We start from the raw sequence: 24,551 nt of genomic DNA on the forward strand, positions 1-24,551 counted from the left end.
CTCCTTAATGTCAATATGTCTTGTCCATTGCTGTTCTGGTTAGTGTTTATTGGCTTATTTCACTGTAGAGCCTCTAGTCCTGCTCACTATACCTTATCCAATTTATTAGTTCCACCACCCACACATGCAATGACATCTCCTGGTTTCAATGCTGTTTCTAGAGACAATATCTCTCTCTTCATCACTCAATGCCTAGGTTTACCTCCACTGTATTCACATCCTACCATACCTTTGTCTGTACATTATACCTTGATGCTATTTTATCGCCCCCAGAAACCTCCTTTTACTCTCTGTTCCAGACGTTCTAGATGACCAATTCTTATTGCTTTTAGCCGTACCCTTATTCTTCTCCTCCTATGTTCCTCTGGTGATGTAGAGGTGAATCCAGGCCCTGCAGTGCCTAGCTCCACTCCTATTCCCCAGGCGCTCTCTTTTGACGACTTCTGTAACCGTAATAGCCTTGGTTTCATACATGTTAACATTAGAAGCCTCCTCCCTAAGTTTGTTCTATTCACTGCTTTAGCACACTCTGCCAACCCGGATGTTCTAGCTGTGTCTGAATCTTGGCTTAGGAAGACCACCAAAAATTAATTCCAAACTACAACATTTTCAGACAAGATAGAACTGCCAAAGTAAATATATCACTAGCCACTTTAAACAATGCTACCTTATATAATGTTACTTACCCTACATTATTCACCCTACATTATTAATCTCATATGCATACGTATATACTGTACTCTACATCATCGACTGCATCCTTATGTAATACATGTATCACTAGCCACTTTAACTATGCCACTTTGTTTACTTTGTCTACATACTCATCTCATATGTATATACTGTACTCGATACCATCTACTGTATGCTGCTCTGTACCATCACTCATTCATATATCCTTATGTACATATTCTTTATCCCCTTACACTGTGTATAAGACAGTAGTTTTGGAATTGTTAGGTAGATTACTTGTTGGTTATCACTGCATTGTCGGAACTAGAAGCACAAGCATTTCGCTACACTCGCATTAACATCTGCTAACCATGTGTATGTGACAAATACAATTTGATTTTATTTGATTTGAAAGGGGACAGTGTTGCAATCTACTGCAAAGATAGCCTGCAGAGTTCTGTCCTACTATCCAGGTCTGTACCCAAACAATTTGAACTTCTACTTTTAAAAATCCACCTCTCTAAAAACAAGTCTCTCACCGTTGCCGCCTGCTATAGACCACCCTCTGCCCCCAGCTGTGCTCTGGACACCATATGTGAACTGATTGCCCCCCATCTATCTTCAGAGCTCGTGCTGCTAGGCGACCTAAACTGGAACATGCTTAACACCCCAGCCATCCTACAATCTAAACTTGATGCCCTCAATCTCACTCAAATGATCAATGAACCTACCAGGTACCACCCCAAAGCCGTAAACACGGGCACCCTCAGTGTTTTACATGCTATATTGTATTTACTTTGCCACCATGGCCTTTTTTGCCTTTACCTCCCTTCTCACCTAATTTGCTCACATTGTATATAGACTTGTTTATACTGTATTATTGACTGTATGTTTGTTTTACTCCATGTGTAACTCTGTGTCGTTGTATCTGTCGAACTGCTTTGCTTTATCTTGGCCAGGTCGCAATTGTAAATGAGAACTTGTTCTCAACTGGCCTACCTGGTTAAATAAAGGTGAAATAAAAAATACAAATAAAATAAATAAAAAAACAATTAGAAACCTAAACTAGAATAAAGATCCTATTATAACCCTCATCTAGAATAAAGATCCTGTTATACCCCTCACCTAGAATAAAGATCCTATTATAACCCTCACCTAGAATAAAGATCCTGTTATACCCCTCACCTAGAATAAAGATCTTATTATAACCCTCACCTAGAATAAAGATCCTGTTTATAACCCTCACCTAGAATAAAGATCCTGTTATAACCCTCACCTAGAATAAAGATCCTGTTATAACCCTCACCTAGAATAAAGATCCTATTATAACCCTCACCTAGAATAAAGATCATATTATAACCCTCACCTGGAATAAAGATCCTATTATAACCCTCACCTGGAATAAAGATCCTATTATAACCCTCACCTAGAATAAAGATCTTATTATAACCCTCACCTAGAATAAAGATCCTGTTTATAACCCTCACCTAGAATAAAGATCCTGTTATAACCCTCACCTAGAATAAAGATCCTGTTATAACCCTCACCTAGAATAAAGATCCTATTATAACCCTCACCTAGAATAAAGATCATGTTATACCCCTCACCTAGAATAAAGATCCTGTTATACCCCTCACCTAGAATAAAGATCCTATTATAACCCTCACCTAGAATAAAGATCCTGTTATAACCCTCACCTAGAATAAAGATCCTGTTATAACCCTCACCTAGAATAAAGATCATGTTATACCATCACCTAGAATAAAGATCCTGTTATAACCCTCACCTAGAATAAAGATCCTATTATAACCCTCACCTAGAATAAAGATCCTGTTATAACCCTCACCTAGAATAAAGATCCTGTTATAACCCTCACCTAGAATAAAGATCCTATTATAACCCTCACCTAGAATAAAGATCCTGTTATAACCCTCACCTAGAATAAAGATCCTGTTATAACACTCACCTAGAATAAAGATCCTGTTATAACTTCATAAAGAGATCCTGTTATAAGTTCATAAAGAGATCCTGTTATAACTTCAGAAAGATATCCTCTTTGAAGGACAGACATACAGAGTTTCAGTTCCAGAGGTACAGCATCTAGGAGAACATCTCTGCTCTGTCTGTCTGTGGTAAACGCCTTAAGAGATATGGTATGGGACCTGTTAGTTCGTTTTGATTTAGCCTACATTACATTTTCTGCTCTCAGAATTCATCAAATTCCTACCTCAAAGACGGATACAGAGAGAGAGAGAGAGACAGAGACGAGACCATGTCACTATTATTCGAGTCACAAGGTCTGAGTCTCAAGTAAAACTTGAGTCGAGTACAAGTCGTGCATTCTAAGAGCAAGTCAAGTCAAGTCAAGTCAAGTCAAGTCAAGTGGAGTCACAAGTTTTCAAGTAAAAAAAATATGCATCTATACAGGAAACGACTTGTGGAACTACAAATCGTTGTCTATTTATTGAGGCTACCAGACAGCCCTTTTCGTGATTTCGCCTACAACCCATTTTGATGATGTAATTGTAAAATAGGGCCCTTGTAGCAGCCGTTTAGTGCGCGACACCAGCTGAAGGCAAGGCAGGTTGACGTGCTCAGAGTGTACATTTATTTACAGATCTTGGTGATCCAATGGTGAAATCGCCATATTCGTTAAACAATAAGGCCCGAGGGGGTGTGGTATATGGCCAATATACCACAGCTTAGGGCTGTTATTATGCACAATGCAACGTGGAGTGATAGGACACAGTCCTTAGCCGTGGTATATTGGCCATATACCACAAACGCACAATGATGCCTTATTGCTATTATAAACTGGTGACCAACGTAATTAGAGTGGTAAAAATACATGTTTTTGTCATACCCATGGTATATATGGTCTGATATACCACGGCTTTCAGCCAATCAGCATTCAGGGCTCGAACCACCCAGTTTATAATACAAAATATACAAGTAGATTGACCAAATATATACGAGACCAAAATAAATAAGACTATCAGGCCTACACTGTCTTATCTGAACAGACACAGGTAGAGGGCCAGACTGTATCAGGCCTACACTGTCTTATCTGAACAGACACAGATAGAGGGCCAGACTGTATCAGGCTCCCCTTGAGAAACCAAATATAATCTAACAGGTAGAGACCTACATAATATAAGCACTTGCCCCCAGGACCATACAATTAGTATTTTATTTTTTTAACCTTTATTTAAATAGGCAAGTCAGTAAAGAACAAATTCTTATTTACAATGACGGCCTACCAAAAGGCCTACTGCGGGGACGGGGGCCTGGAATTATAATAAATAAATAAAATATAAATATAGGACAAAACACACATCATGACAAGAGAGAGAACACAACACTACATAAAGAGAGACCTAAGACAACAACACAGCATGGTAGCAACACATAACAACACAGCATGGTAGCAACACATAACAACACAGCATGGTAGCAACACATAACAACACAGCATGGTAGCAACACATAACAACACAGCATGGTAGCAACACATAACAACACAGCATGGTAGCACTACATAACAACACAGCATGGTAGCAACACAACATGACAACAACATGGTAGCAACACAAAACATGGTACAGTCATTATTGGGCAAACACACAACAGCACAAAGGGCAAGAAGGTAGAGACAGCAATACAGCACGAGAAGCAGACGAAAACCGTCAGTAAGAGTGTCCATGGATTGAGTCTTTGACTGGAGAGATTGAGATAAAGTTGTCCAGTTTGAGTTTTTTGTTGCAGCGACTGGAATTTATAACCAATAAACTGATTTTACAATGTAAAAGGCCATTTCCACATCCATTGGTACATTCCTCTTAATCAGATATGATGATTATTAATGATAATTCAACCCCATGCATACACTGAACAATCATGTTTCTCCTATTCGACGTTCTGACTCCAAAGCGTGTTGCGTAGGCCACGTAGCCTATTTCTATACGCACTGAGGTGCGCACGGTCCTCTACGCGCAGCAGGGACACACGGAACGCAGACACACGGCACGCAGACACACGGAACGCAGACACAACCCTGGAAATGTGAACAAACGAAACCAGACATTGAATTAAATTAACAGAACTTCTACCTCATGAGTCTTGAGAATGTTCATGTCCACTGAGTAAGAAATGGTTGGCTAAATAAATAAAAAAGTATCGTAGCAAGCCTATCAAACTTGAAACATACAATGTGGACATGTTGCAATAAACGGTACGGGATGGAGTGATTAAACGCTAGCAATTATTGTAGTATTATATGGAATATATATTTACGACATATGGCCTATGCTTTTTAAATGTGTCAAAGCAACGGCAAAACATTTCAATAAGACACAAATAAATAAATCACTCCACTTGGCGGGAAGTTTGGAGAGCAGAAGTGAAGAGCCGCGCGCCTGTGACGCGTCTTCACCTCGGTAATAATAAAATGTAACAACGAATTCCAAATGCAAGCGTCATATATTAAGTCAATGATCAAAGTCAATCACTTGATACATACCAAAAACACCAGTAGGCCAAAGTTAGTAATTGTTGCCCCGTCGCTGGTGACCTTTCAATGTAACAGTTAATATTCTTGATCACCAAACCATTTTTGGAGCTGCATATTTATTTATTATGGCAATTGTACCCAGTGGTATAAAGTACTTAAGTAAAAAATACTTTAAAGTACTACTTAAGTAGTTTTTTTTTTTTGGGGGGGTATCTTTACTTTACTATTTATATTTTGGCTACTTTTACTTCACAAAATGTCTAATGAAAATAATTTACTTTTAAACTCCCATACATTTTCTCAGGACACCCAAAAGTACACGTTACATTTTGAATACTTAGCAGGACAGGAAAATGGTCCAATTCACAAATTTATCAAGAGAACATCCCTACTGCCTCTGATCTGGAGGACTCACTAAACAGAGAACATCCCTGGTCATCCCTACTGCCTCTGATCTGGAGGACTCACTAAACAGAGAACATCACTGGTCATCCCTACTGCCTCTGATCTGGAGGACTCACTAAACAGAGAACATCCCTGGTCATCCCTACTGCCTCTGATCTGGAGGACTCACTAAACAGAGAACATCCCTGGTCATCCCTACTGTCTCTGATCTGGAGGACTCACTAAACAGAGAACATCCCTGGTCATCCCTACTGCCTCTGATCTGGAGGACTCACTAAACAGAGAACATCACTGGTCATCCCTACTGCCTCTGATCTGGAAGACTCACTAAACAGAGAACATCCCTGGTCATCCCTACTGCCTCTGATCTGGAGGACTCACTAAACAGAGAACATCCCTGGTCATCCCTACTGTCTCTGATCTGGAGGACTCACTAAACAGAGAACATCCCTGGTCATCCCTACTGCCTCTGATCTGGAGGACTCACTAAGCAGAGAACATCCCTGGTCCATCCCTACTGCCTCTGATCTGGAGGACTCACTAAACAGAGAACATCCCTGGTCATCCCTACTGCCTCTGATCTGGAGGACTCACTAAACAGAGAACATCCCTGGTCATCCCTAAAGCCTCTGATCTGGAGGACTCACTAAACAGAGAACATCCCTGGTCATCCCTACTGCCTCTGATCTGGAGGACTCACTAAACAGAGAACATCCCTGGTCAGCAGAGAACATCCCTGGTCATCCCTACTGCCTCTGATCTGGAGGACTCACTAAACAGAGAACATCCCTGGTCATCCCTACTGCCTCTGATCTGGAGGACTCACTAAACAGAGAACATCCCTGGTCATCCCTACGGCCTCTGATCTGGAGGACTCACTAAACAGAGAACATCCCTGGTCATCCCTAAACAGGCCTCTGATCTGGAGGACTCACTAAACAGAGAACATCCCTGGTCATCCCTACTGCCTCTGATCTGGAGGACTCACTAAACAGAGAACATCCCTGGTCATCCCTACGGCCTCTGATCTGGAGGACTCACTAAACAGAGAACATCCCTGGTCATCCCTACTGCCTCTGATCTGTAGGACTCACTAAACAGAGAACATCCCTGATCATCCCTACTGCCTCTGATCTTGGAGGACTCATAAAACACAAATGCTTTGTTTTTAAATCATGTCTACGTTTTGGAGAGTGCCCCTGGCTATAGGTTAAAAAAAAAACATATGTCTGTCTGGTTTGCATAATATAAGGAATTTTAAATGATTTATACATTTCTGTGTACAGCTATAGTATGATACAAGGGAGAGCAGGATGAGTCTAGACTACCATTCTATAGGCTGGCTCAGTAGCCCACAGTAAGATTCCAGTCGGACTACTGTAGACTCTCACTTTCCATTGGGCAGTTGAAGGAAACTAGCACTTCCTGTTTAATCACCCCCATAAAGCCGATCATAGAAAGGAATTTAATTCGGGGCCTCAGCAGAGCAGCCAGACAGTAAAACCTGCCAATCCGGCTTGGGAACCACAGCTTTAATCCACAACCCATCTGGGACCCACAGACAGACAACGACTTGGTAAATAAAAATTTTAAAGGATATTTGTTTTCACTGTAATACTACTTGCCACTTAGCACTTTTACGAAGTTGGCTTTAGCCCAGATCAGTTCCCAATCTACCAACCTCATTACTAACTACCAACAAGCCATTTGATGAAGCTGGCTTTAGCCCAGATCGGTTCCCATATCTCCCAACCTCATTACTAACTACCAACAAGCCATTTGATGAAGTTGGCTTTAGCCCAGTTCGGTTCCCATTCTCCCAACCTCATTACTAACTACCAACAAGCCATTTGATGAGGTTGGCTTTAGCCCAGATCGGTTCCCATATCTCCCAACCTCATTACTAACTACCAACAAGCCATTTGACGAGGTTGGCTTTAGCCCGGATCGGTTCCCATATCTCCCAACCTCATTACTAACTACCAACAAGCCATTTGACGAGGTTGGCTTTAGCCCAGATCGGTTCCCATATCTCCCAACCTCATTACTAACTACCAACAAGCCATTTGATGAAGCTGGCTTTAGCCCAGATCGGTTCCCATTCTCCCAACCTCATTACTAACTACCAACAAGCCATTTGATGAAGCTGGCTTTAGCCCAGATCGGTTCCCAATCTACCAACCTCATTACTAACTACCAACAAGCCATTTGATGAAGCTGGCTTTAGCCCAGATCGGTTCCCAATCTACCAACCTCATTACTAACTACCAACAAGCCATTTGACGAGGTTGGCTTTAGCCCAGATCGGTTCCCATTCTCCCAACAACACTGAAAGAAGGAGTTGGTCTAATGTTTTATGGGCTGAAATAAAAGATCCCAGAAACGTTTCATACTTCATTGGCTCACCTTCGATGGCCACTGGCACGCTGGAGAAGTTTGTACTGAATCGCGGTTTCAACTGTACCAGGCAGATGGAAGACAGCGTGTATGACGTTGTGCCCCATGGTGGCAGTAGGGTTATGGTATGGGCAGACATTAAATACGGACAATGAACACAACTGAATTTTCTCAATAGCAATTTCAATGCACAGAGATGCTGTGATGAGATCCTGAGGCCCGTTGTCGTGCCATTCATCCGCTGCCACCACCTCCTGTTTCAGTATGATAAAGCACGGCCCCGTGTTGCAAGGATCCGGACACAATTCCTGGAAGCTGAACATGTCCCAGTTCTTCCATGGCCTGTATACTCACCAGACATGTCACCCATTGAGCATGTTCGGGATGCTCTGGATTGACGTGTACGACAACGTGTTCCAGTTCCCGCCAATATCCAGCAACTTCGCACAACAATTGAAGAGGGGTGGGACAACATTCCACAAGTAGTTGAATATTTTTTTTTTATGCATTTGGAAAGACACTTGGAAAGTTTTTTGAAACACTCAAATACACTCCCATGCATTTAGCCCAGGTATTTGAAAATAGTATTTTACAAATACTAATTAAAATACTAAAATAAAATGACTTGTTTTTGGACTCTGTATTTGAGACCTGTGAACCCAGGTCTGAAACCAATAAACCCTGGATCATCAAGGCCACTTTTCTCTCCCTCTCTTCCCATAGCTCCATCCAACACTTGTATTTCTGTACCCCCGATCCAAACCCGCTGATCAATCGCCTTGCAGGCACTGATAGACCATTATACCCCGGCAGCATAGCCCGTCTTAGCCTGGGAATCAGTCACACTTTAACTTTCAGTTGAATATCCGCCTGCGGTCCCCCGTCTGCCCCACACCACAATGACTAAGAAAAGCATCAGATGATTAACAACATTATTCAATCTGAGAGCCAGGGCTTGTATCTTTTATACAAGTCTCTAATTCCTTCCCTCAGAAGGCAAAGTTTTGCGCCCCGAATGGCACCATATTCCCTATATAGTGCACTACTTTGACCAGGGCCCTATAAGAAATAAGGTGCAGTTTGGGACACAAGATAAGTCACCACTATGTGGGCAGGCAGAGTTACCGCTCTTACTGGTTGTGGGAAAAAGGAGAAGAGTGTTTTTTCACAGGTCCATGAGAAAAGAGCCAGCTCACAACTTCCTCGTCCTCCTGGTATAGTTAGTCTCACAGCCCGGGGAAAAGTCTGATATCCCTCCTTCCAACTTTCCCTCGCCAACGTTTTGTTTTTCTCTTTCTGTCCGTCTTTCACACTCTCCCTTTTCTCTTCCTTACTTTCTCACAGCCCGGGGAACAGTCTGACAACCCTCTCTCCAAATTTCTCTCGCTTCTCCAACTTTTAGTTTCTCTCTTTCTGTCCGTCTTTCACACTCTCCCTTTTTTCTTTCTTTACTTTCAAACGAGAGAGAAAAGAAGAGAGACATCAGAGGTAGCCTAAAGAAACCTAGTTCAAACATCTAGTACTCCGACAGGCTCTTATCCCTAGACTGACAGTACTAGTACTCCGACAGGCTCTTATCCCTAGACTGACAGTACTAGTACTCCGACAGGCTTTTATCCCTAGACTGACAGTACCGGTACTCCGACAGGCTCTTATCCCTAGACTGACAGTACTAGTACTCCGACACGCTCTTATCCCTAGACTGACAGTACTAGTACTCAGACAGGCTCTTATCCCTAGACTGACAGTACTAGTACTCCGACAGGCTCTTATCCCTAGACTGACAGTACTAGTACTCAGACAGGCTCTTATCCCTAGACTGACAGTACTAGTACTCCGACAGGCTCTTATCCCTAGACTGACAGTACTAGTACTCAGACAGGCTTTTATCCCTAGACTGACAGAGCAGCAGAGGGTTGGGGGTTGGTTGGCTGAAGTTTCACCTGCAAAGATGTTGATGAAAGTTTATGGAAAGTATATGGAAAGTATATGAAAGTATATGAAAGTATATGAAAGAATATGGAAGTATATGGAAAGTATATGAAAGGATATGAAAGTATATGAAAGAATATGGAAGTATATGGAAAGTATATTAAAGTATATGGAAAGTATATGGAGGTATATAAAAGTATATGAAAGTATATGGAAGTATATGAACGTATATGAAAGTATATGGAAGTATATGAAAGTATATGAACGTATATGAAAGTATATGGATTGGTCCTAAAATATTTTCTACTTTTACATCTCTTGTCCTCCAAAACAGCATGAAACCATCCTTCTCCACTAACCACACATATTACACTCTACCAGAGCCTCTTGGAGAAAAACCATTGAGCTATTTTCAATCCAGTTCCCTGACACAGCTGTATGGGAAGGAAGGAAGGAAGGGAGAGAGGGAGGGGCGGGAGGGAGGAAGGAAGGAAGGAAGGAAGGAAGGAAGGGAGGGAGGGAGGGAGGGAGGGAGGGAGGGAGGGAGGGAGAAGGAAGGAAGGAGGGAGGGAGGGAGGGAGGGAGGGAGGGAGGGAGGGAGGGAGGGAGGGAGGGAGGGAGGGAGGGAGGGAGGGAGGGAGGGAGGGAGGGAGGGAGGGAGGGAAGGGAGGGAGGGAGGGAGGGAGGGAGGGAGGGAGGGAGGGAGGGAGGGAGGGAGGGAGGGAGGGAGGGAGGGGGAGGGAGGGAAGGGAGGGAGGGAGGGAGGGAGGGAGGGAGGGAGGGAGGGAGGGAGGGAGGGAGGGAGGGAGGGAGGGAGGGAGGGAGGGAGGGAGGGAGGGAGGGGAAGAAGGAAGCAAGGGAGGGAGGGAGGGAGGAAAGAAGGAAGCGAGGGAGGGAGGGAGGGAGGGAGAGAAGAAGGAAGCAAGAGAGGGAGGGAGGGAGGGAGGAAAGAAGGAAGCGAGGGAGGGAGGGAGGGAGGGAGGGAGGGAGGGAGGGAGGGAGGGAGGGAGGGAGGGAGGGAGGGAGGGAGTCTAGCAGCTAGCTATCTAAACTTGAAGTTGGCTGTCACTCTCACTCAGATATCATATTAAAAGCTGCAAACATTTCTCTCCACACTATGGCAAAATGTGGAGAATTGCGGGAAATGAACCCCAACTCGCAAGAGCCTGAGTGCATGTGTGGGTATGGATTTAATTTCACCTTTATTTTACCAGGTAGGCTAGTTGAGAACTAGTTCTCATTTACAACTGCGACCTGGCCTGGATGTGGGTATGCCAGACCCGTGAGTCACTGTGGCAAGTTTCCAAGGAAACTGAATCACAGAGCATGGCCTCTATAGCCTCTATCCCTGATCTAGGTTTCTAGAACGCAAGTGTTGTAGGACAGGCGTTAGTCAAGTACTACCCCCACCTCGCGACTCGGACCCAGATATTGACATTGATCAGCGTAGAAACGACCCCCCCACCTCGCGACCCGGATCAACTATTGAGTGCGAATACTTTAGGGCTCTCTCCCTCTCTCCCTCCCTCTCTCCCTCACAGACACACAACCTCCTTTTGATGCCTTGTCACATGATGCCAGTCTAACGAAGCCTGACTTGACACACACACACACACACACACAGACACAGACACACAGACACACACACACAAACACACACACACAATTCCAAGAATGCTGCTCATCAGCAGATACAGTTTATATTGCATGGAATGATAATGTGATGTGGCCAGTCAGGACATGGAATGATAATGTGATGTGGCCAGTCAGGACATGGAATGATAATGTGATGTGGCCAGTCAGGACATGGAATGATAATGTGATGTGGCCAGTCAGGACATGGAATGATAATGTGATGTGGCCAGTCAGGACATGGAATGATAATGTGATGTGGCCAGTCAGGACATGGAATGATAATGTGATGTGGCCAGTCAGGACATGGAATGATAATGTGATGTGGCCAGTCAGGACATGGAATGATAATGTGATGTGGCCAGTCAGGACATGGAATGATAATGTGATGTGGCCAGTCAGGACATGGAATGATAATGTGATGTGGCCAGTCAGGACATGGAATGATAATGTGATGTGGCCAGTCAGGACATGGAATGATAATGTGATGTGGCCAGTCAGGACATGGAATGATAATGTGATGTGGCCAGTCAGGACATGGAATGATAATGTGATGTGGCCAGTCAGGACATGGAATGATAATGTGATGTGGCCAGTCAGGACATGGAATGATAATGTGATGTGGCCAGTCAGGACATGGAATGATAATGTGATGTGGCCAGTCAGGACATGGAATGATAATGTGATGTGGCCAGTCAGGACATGGAATGATAATGTGATCAGTCAGATGTCCAGTTGCTTTATGAAATTAAACCTCTATTTCCAGCATCTATCTTTCTGTCATGGTAATACTCTTCGTGGTCAAGCCAATGTTGACTCTAACATGGAACCTTGGACTTGCTGTCAAGTCTTCCTATAACAGGACCGAAACATGTCGTTTTTCACACTATATTCCCCTCATTTTCCCTCTCTCCTCCCTCCCTCCCTCCCTCCCTCCCTCCCTCCCTTCCTCTTTCTCCCTTCCCTTCCCTTCCCTTCCCTTCCCTTCCCTTCCCTTCCCTTCCCTTCCCTTCCCTCCCTCCCTCTCTTTCTCCCTCTCTCTCACTCTTTCTCCCTCCCTCCCTCCTCCCTTCCCTCCCTCCTTCCTTCCTTCCTTCCTTCCTTCCTTCCTTCCTTCCCTCCCTCTCTCTTTCTCACTCCCTCTCTCCCTCCCAGTCTCCAGTAGTTGTCATGTGTCCAATAGACTCTCTCTCTCTTCACTGCCAACGAACCACAGAGTCTGCCTGGCCAAACACACTGAGGGCATTTGTCTGCTCTAAACTATGCCATGTTAGACAGCTCCCTAGCAGCATACTGGCACGACGTGGATGGTAAAACTGTGCCTCTGACAGTGTGTGACGAAAACACCTATAGTTCCTACAGGTTTTCACTGAAGTGAGTTGATCCAACAACCTCCAGGCCTCTGTGGTTGAGTGGGAGTGTGCAGCAACATACACATTATTCATGATGATTGAGATGCATTACAATCATTAGAAAAGGCTCCTCCTACCTGGCTCCCGTGACGTCGACGCCCACCATCAGCTGACCGTTGAGTGACAGCAGCTCGTCTCGTAGTTTAATTCTACCGCACCTCGCCGCGGGACTTCTCTTCCTCACCTCCGTTACCCAGATACACCCCACGTCCAACACGGGTCCCTGATCCCCCTTCCTCCTCCTCCTCCTTCTCCCTCCTCCCTTCTTCCTGTCCTCCCCCTCCGGATCCCCGAATATAGGGATGTTACCGAAACTGAGTCCCAGCTCTGCCCCATCCCCCTCTCGCTTGGTGAGGCACACGGCTCGCACTTCCGCATCCACACCTCCACACGGCGTCGTGGGTCGGAGGGCGGTACTCTGGATCTCTCCTTCCTCTGTGAAGTTGAGCTGAATGTATTCCATCAGCTTCTGTATAGCGGCCTGGCATAGAGACATGTCTCCTCTGGTACTTCTGCAGCCGCCGCTGTTGACCGTGCTGCTACCGACCGTGCTGCTACCGACCGTGCTGTCACCGACCGTGCTGCCACCGACCGTGCTGCCACCGACCGTGCTGCTACCGACCGTGCTGCCACCGACCGTGCTGCCACCGACCGTGCTGCCACTGACCGTGCTGCTACCGACCGTGCTGCTACCGACCGTGCTGCTACCGACCGTGCTGCCACTGACCGTGCTGCCACCGACCGTGCTGCTCACCGACCGTGCTGCCACCGACCGTGCTGCTACCGACCGTGCTGCTACCGACCGTGCTGCCACCGACCGTGCTGCCACCGACCGTGCTGCTACCGACCGTGCTGCCACCGACCGTGCTGCTACCGACCGTGCTGCTACCGACCGTGCTGCTACCGACCGTGCTGCAGGCATCCTCCTCGTGTTCTGACTCCTGGGATACAGTTGGAGTTACAACAATGAATTGAAATATCACTCCACAATATTACAGAGGCTGACAATAGATCATACAGATTTCAGAACCACATTGTGGACCACCGTTAGACTTTAGAGAAACAGTAGGCATTCGTAGTACAGTATGTAATTGATGTCAGCTATAAGAAATGACATCACCCACACGTGTATGCAAAAACAGACCTGGTACGAGTCCTGGTCTGGGTCTCTGCTGGTGGTGGACTGCTGGTCTGGGTCTCCATAGTGGTCCTCGTACCTGGTCTGAGCCACCAGGAGCCAGTCCTCCAGTAGATGGATGTGGCTCAGGGCGTTCTCCTGGGTGATGGGCATCGTGGCTGGGGCTGGGCCTGACCAGAGCCCCACTGCATCCTGGGTCGATGGGCCCCTCTAGAGGCACCGGGGCTGGGAAGGGGTGTGGGAGTAAGGCTGATAACGGTTCATACAAATCCAAACACAGGAAGCTCTGTGGACTGAAGCTGCCTCCATCTCAAGCGATGTTGTTTGAAGACTTCGGGCGTCAGAGGAGCGAGAATCGAGGAGTGTGTGTGTCTGTCACATTTCACCCATTCAGTAACGCCCCGGTCATGATGTCATCACCCAGAAACAAAACCAGAGCTGTCAGGGAAGTGTGTGTGTGTGTGTGTGTGTGTGTGTGTGTGTGTGTGTGTGTGTGTGTGTGTGTGTGTGTGTGTGTGTGTGTGTGTGTGTGTGTGTGTGTGTGTGTGTGTGTCGTGGTCTCGGCTCCTTACACTCTGAGGGGTAACTGGAGAGAGAGTAGGGCCATTATCCGCTTGGCTGGCAGGATTCCGGACCAGGCAGGGTAAAAATATCTGATAACCGAGACTGACGAGGGAGAGGGTGTGTGTGTCTGCACTGACACACACACACACTGGGGGAAGCGTTGGGCTCAGGCGCCATTCACCTACAGAGAAAAGCAGAAAAGTCTAAATCAGAGAAGTTGTAGTAATGCCAAAGAGGGTCCTGGTCAAAGATAGTGCACTCTGTAGAGAAGAGGGTTCCATTTGAGGCTTTATTATACACACACACACACACACACACATGCACGCACGCACGCACGCACACACACGCACACACACCCGCACACACACACACACACACACACACACACACACACACACACACACACACACACACACACACACACACACACACACACACACACACGCACGCACGCACGCACGCACACACACACACACACACACACACACACACACACACACACACACACACACACACACACACACACACACACACACACACACACACACTTTTCCAGACGTGAGATCAGGGAGGCAATTTCCATGTAAAAAGACCCATGAGCACCAACGCGTGAAGTTCACTGGATCACATCAAATTTGGTGTAAAATGAAAGCTAAGAGTCTATATTCTTTGGCGGTGTAAGACACGGCATTGCATTGCTGTGGCACTGACCGGGAGCCCCAAAGGCCCAGCGCTATAGTGATTCCTTGTGGAGGGCCTAGCGCCTGCAAGTTGATTTTGGGTAGTCAGTCGAACAGTCTTCGACACATTGGTACGGCTGACTTTCTGGCTAAGCAAGCAGTGTGTTAAGAAGTAACGCGGATTAGCGGGTCATGTCTCAGCCTCGTGGGGAGTTGCAGCAATGAGACAAAATCATAACTATCAATTAGATATCACAAAAACAGGGTGAATTTTTGTATATATATATATATATATATATATATATATATTTATTTTGTAATTAAAGATGCGGTCTGGGAACTTAAGCACAATAAATTTCGAACATATTGTACAAATTGGATTTGTAACATATCAAATTGCACAAAAACATGATTTTCTTTTGCAGGACGTGACATATCATATGAAACGGATGACATAGTACACAACTGGATGACATAGTACACAACTGGATGAGGTAGTACACAACTGGATGACGTAGTACACAACTGGATGAGGTAGTACACAACTGGATGACGTAGTACACAACTGGATGACATAGTACACAACTGGATGACATAGTACACAACTGGATGAGGTAGTACACAACTGGATGGCATAGTACACAACTGGATGACATAGTACACAACTGGATGACATAGTACACAACTGGATGACATAGTACACAACTGGATGATGTAGTACACAACTGGATGACATAGTACACAACTGGATGACATAGTACACAACTGGATGACGTAGTACACAACTGGATGACATAGTACACAACTGGATGACATAGTACACAACTGGATGACGTAGTACACAACTGGATGACGTAGTACACAACTGGATGACATAGTACACAACTGGATGACGTAGTACACAACTGGATGACATAGTACACAACTGGATGAGGTAATACACAACTGGATGACGTAGTACACAACTGGATGACATAGTACACAACTGGATGACATAGTATACAACTGGATGACATAGTACACAACTGGATGAGGTAGTACACAACTGGATGACGTAGTACACAACTGGATGAGGTAGTACACAACTGGATGACATAGTACACAACTGGATGACGTAGTACACAACTGGATGACGTAGTACACAACTGGATGACATAGTACACAACTGGATGACATAGTACACAACTGGATGACATAGTACACAACTGGATGACGTAGTACACAACTGGATGAGGTAGTACACAACTGGATGACATAGTACACAACTGGATGACGTAGTACACAACTGGATGACGTAGTACACAACTGGATGACATAGTACACCACTGGATGACATAGTACACAACAGGATGACGTAGTACACAATTGGATGACGTAGTACACAACTGGATGACATAGTACACAACTGGATGACGTAGTACACAACTGGATGACGTAGTACACAACTGGATGACATAGTACACAACTGGATGACGTAGTACACAACTGGATGACGTAGTACACAACTGGATGACGTAGTACACAACTGGATGACGTAGTACACAACTGGATGAGGTAGTACACAACTGGATGACGTAGTACACAACTGGATGACGTAGTACACAACTGGATGAGGTAGTACACCAAACTACTGGCTGAAATTATTTTTTAAATTCTGGAGCATCACTTTAAGACAGGGTTCCCCAACTGGTGGACGTGAAGAGCCAATAGAATGATACTCAAACACGTAAAGGAGAGTATTGCATTTTTCTACCTTTGTGTACCTATTCAGCATACATCACAATATGTCACATATCCACGTCTGTAAAGTACAGATCAGTGACCTGTCATTCCGTTACCGAGTGTCATTCCGTTACCGAGTGTCATTCCGTTACCGAGTGTCATTCCGTTACCGAGTGTCATTCCGTTACCGAGTGTCATTCCGTTACCGAGTGTCATTCCGTTACCGAGTGTCATTCCGTTACCGAGTGTCATTCCGTTACCGAGTGTCATTCCGTTACCGACTGTCATTCCGTTACCGAGTGTCATTCCGTTACCGAGTGTCATTCTGTTACCGAGTGTTGATCCACTTCACTTACTGTAGTTCAATAACCAATTATTATTATTTTTTTCAAACTCTAGATGTCATTTCATAAGTTGACACCCCAGTCTCTCTGTAGACATCTTTGAATCTTAATTCAGAGCAGATATTAAACACATCGTCGCATAAAAAAATATTTTACCGGCATTTTCTCACAAAACTTTACTGCACTGTACTTCAAATATACACCGCATTCAGAAAGTATTCAGACCGCTTGACTTTCCCCCCATCACATTACAGCCTTAATGACATCACAATACCCCATAATGACATCACATTACAGCCTTAATGACATCACAATACCCCATAATGACATCACATTACAGCCTTAATGACATCACAATACCCCATAATGACATCACATTACAGCCTTAATGACATCACAATACCCCATAATGACATCACATTACAGCCTTAATGACATCACAATACCCCATAATGACATCACATTACAGCCTTAATGACATCACATTACAGCCTTAATGACATCACATTACAGCCTTAATGACATCACATTACAGCCTTAATGACATCACATTACAGCCTTAATGACATCACAATACCCCATAATGACATCACATTACAGCCTTAATGACATCACATTACAGCCTTAATGACATCACAATACCCCATAATGACATCACATTACAGCCTTAATTTATTTATTTATTTTTTATTTTTTATTTATTTATTTCACCTTTATTTAACCAGGTAGGCTAGTTGAGAACAAGTTCTCATTTGCAACTGCGACCTGGCCAAGATAAAGCATAGCAGTGTGAACAGACAACACAGAGTTACACATGGAGTAAACAATTAGCAAGTCAATAACACAGTAGAAAAAATGGGCAGTCTATATACAATGTCTGCAAAAGGCATGAGGAGGTAGGCGAATAATACAATTTTGCAGATTAACACTGGAGTGATAAATGATCAAATGGTCATGTACAGGTAGAGATATTGGTGTGCAAAAGAGCAGAAAAGTAAATAAATAAAAACAGTATAAAAACAGTATGGGAATGAGGTAGGTGAAAATGGGTGAGCTATTTACCTATAGACTATGTACAGCTGCAGCGATCGGTTAGCTGCTCGGATAGCTGATGTTTGAAGTTGGTGAGGGAGATAAAAGTCTCCAACTTCAGCGATTTTTGCAATTCGTTCCAGTCACAGGCAGCAGAGTACTGGAACGAAAGGCGGCCAAATGAGGTGTTGGCTTTAGGGATGATCAGTGAGATACACCTGCTGGAGCGCGTGCTACGGATGGGTGTTGCCATCGTGACCAGTGAGCTGAGATAAGGCGGAGCTTTACCTAGCATGGACTTGTAGATGACCTGGAGCCAGTGGGTCTGGCGATGAATATGTAGTGAGGGCCAGCCGACTAGAGCATACAAGTCGCAGTGGTGGGTGGTATAAGGTGCTTTAGTGACAAAACGGATGGCACTGTGATAGACTGCATCCCGTTTGCTGAGTAGAGTGTTGGAAGCCATTTTGTAGATGACATCGCCGAAGTCGAGGATCGGTAGGATAGTCAGTTTTACTAGGGTAAGCTTGGCAGCGTGAGTGAAGGAGGCTTTGTTGCGGAATAGAAAGCCGACTCTTGATTTGATTTTTGATTGGAGATGTTTGATGTGAGTCTGGAAGGAGAGTTTGCAGTCTAGCCAGACACCTAGGTACTTATAGATGTCCACATATTCAAGGTCGGAACCATCCAGGGTGGTGATGCTAGTCGGGCATGCGGGTGCAGGCAGCGATCGGTTGAAAAGCATGCATTTGGTTTTACTCGCGTTTAAGAGCAGTTGGAGGCCACGGAAGGAGTGCTGTATGGCATTGAAGGTCGTTTGGAGGTTTGATAGCACAGTGTCCAATGACGGGCCGAAAGTATATAGAATGGTGTCGTCTGCGTAGAGGTGGATCAGGGAATCGCCCGCAGCAAGAGCAACATCATTGATATATACAGAGAAAAGAGTCGGCCCGAGAATTGAACCCTGTGGCACCCCCATAGAGACTGCCAGAGGACCGGACAGCATGCCCTCCGATTTGACACACTGAACTCTGTCTGCAAAGTAATTGGTGAACCAGGCAAGGCAGTCATCCGAAAACCGAGGCTGTTGAGTCTGCCGATAAGAATATGGTGATTGACAGAGTCGAAAGCCTTGGCGAGGTCGATGAAGACGGCTGCACAGTACTGTCTTTTATCGATGGCGGTTATGATATCGTTTAGTACCTTGAGTTTGGCTGAGGTGCACCCGTGACCGGCTCGGAAACCAGATTGCACAGCGGAGAAGGTACGGTGGGATTCGAGATGGTCAGTGACCTGTTTGTTGACTTGGCTTTCGAAGACCTTAGATAGGCAGGGCAGGATGGATATAGGTCTATAGCAGTTTGGGTCCAGGGTGTCTCCCCTTTGAAGAGGGGGATGACTGCGGCAGCTTTCCAATCCTTGGGGATCTCAGACGATATGAAAGAGAGGTTGAACAGGCTGGTAATAGGGGTTGCGACAATGGCGGCAGATAGTTTCAGAAATAGCGGGTCCAGATTGTCAAGCCCAGCTGATTTGTACGGGTCCAGGTTTTGCAGCTCTTTCAGAACATCTGCTATCTGGATTTGGGTAAAGGAGAACCTGGAGAGGCTTGGGTGAGGAACTACGGGGGGGGCGGAGCTGTTGGCCGAGGTTGGAGTAGCCAGGCGGAAGGCATGGCCAGCCGTTGAGAAGTGCTTATTGAAGTTTTCGATAATCATGGATTTATCGGTGGAGACCGTGTTTCCTAGCCTCAGTGCAGTGGGCAGCTGGGAGGAGGTGCTCTTGTTCTCCATGGACTTCACAGTGTCCCAGAACTTTTTGGAGTTGGAGCTACAGGATGCAAACTTCTGCCTGAAGAAGTGACATCACAATACCCCATAATGACATCACAATACCCCATAATGACATCACAATACTCCATAATTACATCACATTACAGCCTTAATGACATCACAATACCCCATAATGACATCACAATACCCCATAATGACATCACATTACAGCCTTAATGACATCACAATACCCCATAATGACATCACAATACCCCATAATGACATCACATTACAGCCTTAATGACATCACAATACCCCATAATGACATCACAATACCCCATAATGACATCACATTACAGCCTTAATGACATCACAATACCCCATAATGGCATCACATTACAGCCTTAATGACATCACATTACAGCCTTAATGACATCACATTACCCCTTAATGACATCACAATACCCCTTAATGACATCACAATACCCCATTATGACATCACAATACCCCTTAATGACATCACATTACCCCTTAATGGCATCACAATACCCCATAATGTCATCACAAAAACATATATTTTTTTAATGTATGCAAATTTAAAAAATAAACTGAAATATCACATTTACATAAATATTCAGACCCTTTACTCAGTACTTTTGTTGAAGCATCTTTGGCAGCGATTACAGCCATGAGTCTTCTTGGGTATGTATTTTGGGAGTTCCTCCCATTCTTCTCTGCAGATCCTCTCAAACGCTGTCAGGTTGGATGGGGAGCGTCGCTGCACAGCTATTTTCAGGTCTCTCCAGAGATGTTGTATCGGGTTCAAGTCCGGGCTCTGGCTGGGCCAATCAAGGACATTCAGAGCCTTGTTCCCGAAGCTACTCCTGCGTTGTCTTGGCTGTTTGTTTAGGGTCATTGTCCTGTTGGAAGGTGAACCTTCGCCCTAGTCTGAGGTCCTGTGCACTCTGGCGCAGCTTTCCATCAAGGATCTCTCTGTACTTTGCTTCATTCATCTTTCCCTCGATTTTGACTAGACTCCCAGTCTCTGCTGCAGAAAACCATCCCCACAGCATGATGCTGCCACCCCCATGCTTCACCGTAGGGATGGTTTTGGCCAGCAGATGAGCTGTGCCTGGTTTCCTCCAGACGGGACGCTTGGCATTCAGGTCAAATAGTTACATCTTGGTTTCATCAAACCAGAGAACCCTTCCCCAGATTTGTGCCTTGACACAATACTGTCTCGGAGCTCTACGGACAATTCCTTCGACCTTGGCTTGGTTTTTGCTCTGACATGCACTGCCAACTGTGGGACCTTTATATAGACAGGTGTCTGCCTTTCCATATCATGTCCAATCAATTGAATTCCCCACAGGTGGACTCCAATCAAGTTGTAGAAACATCTCAAGGATGATCAACGGAAACAGGATGAACCTGAGCTCAATGTCAAGTATCATAGCAAAGGGTCTGAATACTTGTGTAAATAAGCTATTTCTGTTATCTTGGAATATCCCTGGATCATTCTGTTACCATGGAATATCCCTGGATCGTTCTGTTACCATGGAATATCCCTGGATCGTTCTGTTACCATGGAATATCCCTGGATCGTTCTGTTACCATGGAATATCCCTGGATCGTTCTGTTACCATGGAATATCCCTGGATCGTTCTGTTACCATGGAATATCCCTGGATCGTTCTGTTACCATGGAATATCCCTGGATCGTTCTGTTACCATGGAATATCCCTGGATCATTATGTTACCATGGAATATCCCTGGATCGTTCTGTTACCATGGAATATCCCTGGATCATTCTGTTACCATGGAATATCCCTGGATCATTATGTTACCATGGAATATCCCTGGATCATTCTGTTACCATGGAATATCCCTGGATCATTATGTTACCATGGAATATCCCTGGATCGTTCTGTTACCATGGAATATCCCTGGATCATTATGTTACCATGGAATATCCCTGGATCGTTCTGTTACCATGGAATATCCCTGGATCATTCTGTTACCATGGAATATCCATAGATCATTAACTACAAAGCTAGCGAGGGCCATAATAGCGTCTTATAAAAAACCAAACGTTCTAATGTATAGAGAGGTGGTCATCACAACCGTACAGACCAATGACATTCAAAGGAGCATTGGGGTGATTTATCGGAGTAGTAAGAACACCCTGTTAAAGTGATCATTATTATGTTAACATTACAGCACATTTTAATATATGGTTATCATTACTTCTGTACACTGTACCATTGAGGCATTTCACTGTATGGTGACCTGTATATACAGTACAAGTCTAATGATCAGGAATCAGCCACAAGATAGAGAGTTTAGATAGAGACCACCAGCTTGGATCACTATCAGAATGTCCAGTATTTGGGTAACGTCGCTCAAATCAAATCAAATCAAATGTATTTATATAGCCCTTCGTACATCAGCTGATATCTCAAAGTGCTGTACAGAAACCCAGCCTAAAACCACTCCATCCGTTTCTCTTGATCTGTCAGAGGTGATAAAACTATCTCTGTCGTTTTAATGTGTCTATCAGAGCTAGAAATGTAGATGTGGGAAATATTCAGTTCAACTCTTGGGAGGACAATAGAAGCTGAGGTCTATACTTATTCATTAACAAAATGAATGTATTTCAGAGTGAAGCCTTCGTCGGGGTATTTACAGATTGAAGACAAAGTGAAGAAATTGGGCTGAACAGGTCCTTCGGGTCTCAGCTGAACCTGAACCAGGGACAGAGACAACAGCTGAACTGAGAGGTCCTTTCCTCTCAGCTCTCACCACAGTCTGTCTCTGGCACATCACATTGATGCCAAGCTAGCAGGGACCACAGAGAAATTACTACCCTGGAGCTGTGGAGCTGGGGCTCCAAATAAACTGGGGCTTTTGTGGTGCCATCCATCTACTGCTCTTCTATCTTCTTCCCTCTAGTCCTCTCCTCCTTCATTCCTTCCTCTCCTCTACTCATTCCCTTTCTCTCCCCCTTTCTTCTCCTCTCCTCATTCCTTCCTCTACTCTCTTCCTCCCCCCTTTGTCTCTTCCTCTCCTCTCTTCTCCCCCCTTTGTCTCCACTCTCCTCTCTTCTCTCCCCTTTGTCTCTCCTCTCCTCTCTTCCTCTCCTCTCTTCTCTCCCCTTTGTCTCTACTCTCCTCTCTTCCTCTCCTCTCTTCTCTCCCCTTTGTCTCTACTCTCCTCTCTTCTCTCCCCTTTGTCTCTACTCTCCTCTCTTCTCTCCCCTTTGTCTCTACTCTCCTCTATTCCTCTCCTCTCTTCTCTCCCCTTTGTCTCCACTCTCCTCTCTTCTCCCCCTTTGTCTCTACTCTCCTCTCTTCCTCTCCTCCCCCCTTTGTCTCTACTCTCCTCTCTTCCTCTCCTCTCTTCTCCCCCTTTGTCTCTACTCTCCACTCTCCTCTCTTCTCCCCCCTTTGTCTCTACTCTCCACTCTCCTCTCTTCTCCCCCCTTTGTCTCTACTCTCCACTCTCCTCTCTTCTCCCCCTTTGTCTCCACTCTCCTCTCTTCTCCCCCCTTTGTCTCTACTCTCCTCTCTTCCTCTCCTCTCTTCTCCCCCCTTTGTCTCTACTCTCCCCTCTCTTCCTCTCCTCTCTTCTCCCCCCTTTGTCTCTACTCTCCCCTCTCTTCCTCTCCTCTCTTATCACCCATTTGTCTCCACTCTCCTCTATTCCTCTCCTCTCCTCTCTCCTCTTTGTCTCTACTCTCCTCTCTTCCTCCTCTCCTCTTTTAGTAACAAACTCACATACAGTATATAAATTCATTCCAATTGTGTCATGCAGTGTTAAATTTAGAAATAGTGAAATAAAAAAAACAGTCTTTATAAAGAGAATGGATATGCCTTGTAAGGGAATACCATTTTAAAGAGTCCCAGCTCTAAACTAGCCCCTCGCTGTCCTACACTGTCATGCGAGAGGAGTGGTCTGGATGGTGTGTGTGTGTGTGTGTGTGTGTGTATGGGGGTTGGTTTTCCTATCCTTGTGGGGACCTACAATCCCCAAATGAAGAGTAAAACAAGGAACATTCTCACTCGTGGGGTCATTTCCCACATCTCCATGAGGACAAAGGCTATTTTACGTTTGGGGGTTAGGTTAAGGGTTCAAATTTGGGTCAGGTTTAAGGTTGTTGGTTTTGATGAGTAGTGGGTCGAAGCATGCCGTGTCATTTAAGCCGTGACGATGGCCCTCCCTCTAAGACGTAACCTTAATCCACTGGGAACAGAGAAATCAGTGTCAATAACAGAAGACTAGATTTTCTCTGTCTCTCTGTCTCTCTGTCTCTATTCAATTCCATTCAAGGGGTTTTATTG

General features: G+C 45.0%; 2 protein-coding genes across 2 annotated transcripts in view; both read right to left on the bottom strand.

The window, feature by feature from the left end:
• Window positions 1–13,622, bottom strand: part of LOC118375790 (PDZ domain-containing protein 2-like) — a 232,384-nt gene extending 218,762 nt beyond the window's left edge. Inside the window, 1 exon segment of the mRNA XM_052479737.1 lies at window positions 13,038–13,622. Coding sequence (XP_052335697.1) covers window positions 13,038–13,456 — 419 coding nt within the window. The 5' untranslated portion in view covers window positions 13,457–13,622.
• Window positions 13,623–13,664: 42 nt separating this feature from the next.
• The window catches only part of LOC127911914 (PPE family protein PPE10-like), a 70,272-nt gene continuing 59,385 nt past the window's right edge, over window positions 13,665–24,551 (bottom strand). Inside the window, exons 2-3 of the mRNA XM_052479964.1 lie at window positions 14,105–14,843; window positions 13,665–13,901 (exon numbers count right to left, since the gene is read on the bottom strand). Coding sequence (XP_052335924.1) covers window positions 13,665–13,901; window positions 14,105–14,251 — 384 coding nt within the window. The 5' untranslated portion in view covers window positions 14,252–14,843. The remainder of the gene's footprint in view (window positions 13,902–14,104; window positions 14,844–24,551) is intronic.

The sequence above is a fragment of the Oncorhynchus keta genome, chromosome 25, assembly GCF_023373465.1.
Source record: "Oncorhynchus keta strain PuntledgeMale-10-30-2019 chromosome 25, Oket_V2, whole genome shotgun sequence".
In the NCBI taxonomy this organism is placed as follows: Eukaryota; Metazoa; Chordata; class Actinopteri; order Salmoniformes; family Salmonidae; genus Oncorhynchus; species Oncorhynchus keta.